The following is a 3,436-nucleotide window of genomic DNA, read 5'->3' as shown; positions in this document are numbered from 1 at the left end:
AAAGCATCAGCCAATCATGGGAAAATGGAAATAGACGTGTTAGAATCCAACTGTGCCTTTTTAATCTTATATACATAGATCAGGGTAAAATCCAAAAAGAAACACAAAAAAGATTTCTCCAATGAGATTACCCATTGTCCACCGATATTTAACTTCATACAAAAGGAAAAGCCAAACAGTTGGTTTCTAATTAATCATACCAACTATTGCATAAAGACCCATCAGAAGGCAAACCTCAAAATAAAGCAAAACAAATATTAAGCAGGACCATATACCAAGCATGGCTTCAATATGCAAAACCTAACCTGACTACCATCACCTTCAGCATTTCTTTCTGCATTGTCCTTGCCCACAATAAGACCTTCCAAACAACCAACTTTTTGTTGGTGGACTTGAGCATTTCTGGTAGTCATTTCTTGCTCCTTCTCCACGTGGAACTTATTAAGCTTCTCCTAAAACTCCTCGATGGAAGACTTGAGCTGTGTCTTTGCGAACTTCTTACCCTGATTGCAAATATTAAACAATAAACAGGTGAATGGGTCAAGTGAAGCAAATAAAAAAAAAATCAATTGAATGGCATACCTTGCTTATAATGTATTTGAAGTGCTCCATCACAGATTCCTCAGATAGGACATGTTCATAAGTTTTGAAAGACTCTATGAGCTTCCTTATTCCTTTCTCAGTGAAAGTCAACTGTGCAAGGCAATATGAAATATATTCCCACTGTTTGATATCTGCAACAATATGGTACCAAAGTAGTCCAAATGAATTTCCTGATCATTAGCACGAAAGAATCATTACTCTAGTCTTTAAGGAAAATGAGGACGAGGGATTAAATTCTGATTTTTTTTCACTTGAGTTCTATTTGTTCGAGGTAAAAACAATGTCAAAGAAAAATTTTCAGTTAAAATCTGTATAAAAAGATTTTATTTTAGAATTTCAATTTACATAATTTTTCACCTGAAAAACAAACACAATCTTCAAGGGGGAAAAGAAGGGACATTGTTGATTTACTGGATTATTACTGAATAAGTCGATAATGAATTTAGAAATTTTTCTCATTAAGGGGAAGGGTATCTGATTGCATAGCAGCTGAAAGGGGTTCCTACTTCCTGGCATTTTTTGCCATGTTACCTCCAAAATCTGTTGACATGTAGCTCATATTAACGCTATGAAAAATGGTTGAAACAATCAAGTTTGTTTGGAGAACAACAAAAGTTGAGAAAACAAGGGGGGAAAGTCCCATACGTGGTATGTAATACCAATGAGATAGGCCATCAGATTTGAAATGTGGCCCAACCAGGGGATTCCCTATATCCAATAGTCAGAATGGTTAAATGACCAGTCCCCAAGGAAAAAAGTCGGCCAAGCAGCAGGGACCGCTTCTGGCTAATATGCAGTTGGATTTCATTTCCCTAATGACATGGATATTTGCTAAGGTACCTCAGTTATAGTCGATACAAATGAATGTCGTACAACAATAATATTCATATATATCTTAATGGTGATTAAGAGTTACGACAGCAGCAGCATGGGTTTTAGACAGACATTGATTACTAAGTAATAATACCACCATTAATTAAACTAACAATTTTTTATTGCTTTTTGGAGTTCATAAAATATTATAGAACTAGCTTCTTTATTTGTTTTGAATATAATTGGTAAAGTGATAATATCATAATACATACTAAAGTCACCTGTCACAACCAGTCATTATCACCACAAAAATATGTGAAAACAAGCATCTCAATTGTGGAGTTGATCAAATAATTCTGCTCAAGCATCCTTGAAACTTCAAAGGAATTCAAGATGTCACAAATGTATTTCAAAATTTTGGCATATAAACAAAACTTTCAGGTAAAAGGAGATGCATAAATAGAGACTGTAGAATATTAAAATTAAAAGCAAACATACCTGTGACTCCACCAAACCTATTGCAAAGCTTTTCAACTAGAGCTTCCATTTGTTTGTCCTAAAGGAAGTTCAAAGCACAAAGAACCTTGTTATAGGTTGCACCAGGGACTTCTGTCTTTATATCAGTTAAGTCATCCATACCTTCTTGATGGAACTTATTAAGAACTGCATAATGTTGCAGAAAGCATCTTTCTCCAGGTTTTGATTGGATAATCTACTGAGGATATCCGGAAGTAAATTATAAATTGGGTTGCTGCCTGCAGTTATAAAGGAACACCCTCTGTTATGTGCCAACCATGAAATATTTCTCAATATGCAACATCACGATTTACCTTTCTTTGACAGCTCAAGAAAGAAGAGTTTTGCCAGACTTGAAATCCTCTCGTCCGCATCTTCTAACCGCATAGCCATTTCATTTATATAACCTTTCACCTGACCAAGCAATGCTCCATTATTAGACCATTGAATCCACCACTGATGGAAGAGAAAAAGTATTTAATGGTCAGAAAGTTATCAAACCTTCATCATGTCATTCAAAATGAGATGAGAAAGAATAAGGACAGCATTTTTCCTAACAGATGTTGAAGGGTCCCTTAGTCGAGCATACATGTTCTCAGTCCAGGGTTCTAAAAGATTAGGAAAACGGACAGCCAAGTCTCCCATAGCAATAATACAATTGGAACGAACAGTTTCTGATTGTGCACTCTCCACAACCGTGAACATAAATTGAAGATTTGCTCCACTGAAAATTCCATTAGTTAGATTTCAATTTTATCTTTCTTCTGAATCAATAATACACCCCAAAGGTCTTACCAAAAATCTGAATCAATAGCCATAAACCGACAGGAGTGCAAGCATTCCAGAAGCCTGAAGTTCTGGGTACTGAAAAAGGCATAATGACCATTTGGCATGTATGAGTTTATGAAAAGGACAACATTTTCCAACAATCAATGAAAATAACCAGGTAATTCTTTCAGGAATTATAGATTAATACACAGGATATAATGTAAGATGGAAAAGAAAAGGAACAAAAGCCAGTCCAACAGAACTTTGACAAGAAAGGTGTACAATGTCCTATTAAGCGCCGTCCAACAGAACCACCAGATATAATTTCTTTTTCTGCATTTTAAGCAAGTGCATCAAGTGCCATATCTTCAGAGTCAGCAAGACCTAGTTCAGCATTTATACTGTTCTCCTGCAGATCATCTCCACAGGATAAGAATTACAGAATTCAAAATACAAGTACACAGAAAATAAAAATTAAAAAACAAAAATGTTTTTATTGCACAAAAGCTAAAATTTCTCGATAAAGGGGTTTCAAACCTACATCTGACAGTAACACACGAGAATCAATATAAATAGATTCATTGTTGTACTCGCATTCGTACTTTGGAATCAACATGTCTAGGTGTACCCAATGTGATGACCATATGATAAGGGTGCCCAACCCAAACCTTAGTCATGACTCCAATTTAAAGTGTAAACTTAAGGACACATAATGCTTAAAAAGTTTATATTGCAT

General features: G+C 35.3%; 1 protein-coding gene across 1 annotated transcript; it reads right to left on the bottom strand.

Moving 5' to 3' along the window:
* Positions 1-441: 441 nt before the first annotated feature.
* Positions 442-2,554, bottom strand: LOC122659980 (condensin complex subunit 1-like). The gene is made up of 6 exons (XM_043855145.1): positions 2,434-2,554; positions 2,247-2,346; positions 2,056-2,171; positions 1,915-1,972; positions 583-734; positions 442-503 (listed from the first exon to the last, which is right to left on the bottom strand). Exons 1-6 carry the CDS (start codon positions 2,521-2,523, stop codon positions 453-455), a joined length of 567 nt encoding a protein of 188 aa, XP_043711080.1. The 5' UTR covers positions 2,524-2,554; the 3' UTR covers positions 442-452.
* Positions 2,555-3,436: the final 882 nt, after the last annotated feature.

This window comes from Telopea speciosissima, chromosome 4, assembly GCF_018873765.1.
Source record: "Telopea speciosissima isolate NSW1024214 ecotype Mountain lineage chromosome 4, Tspe_v1, whole genome shotgun sequence".
In the NCBI taxonomy this organism is placed as follows: domain Eukaryota; kingdom Viridiplantae; phylum Streptophyta; class Magnoliopsida; order Proteales; family Proteaceae; genus Telopea; species Telopea speciosissima.
The sequence above is the reverse complement of the archived record's forward strand: the minus strand, read 5'-3'. Positions and strand labels throughout refer to the sequence as shown.

Bases quoted from the DNA above. Each gene is read 5' to 3' on its own strand.
- LOC122659980 (XM_043855145.1), bottom strand. From the start codon at position 2,523: ATGTATGCTCGACTAAGGGACCCTTCAACATCTGTTAGGAAAAATGCT. The intron at 735-1,914 runs GTATGTTTGCTT...ATATTGTTGCAG, and splicing joins TAGGTTTGGTGGAGTCACAG to ATATCAAACAGTGGGAATAT. The intron at 504-582 runs GTATGCCATTCA...ATTTGCAATCAG, and splicing joins TCAAATACATTATAAGCAAG to GGTAAGAAGTTCGCAAAGAC.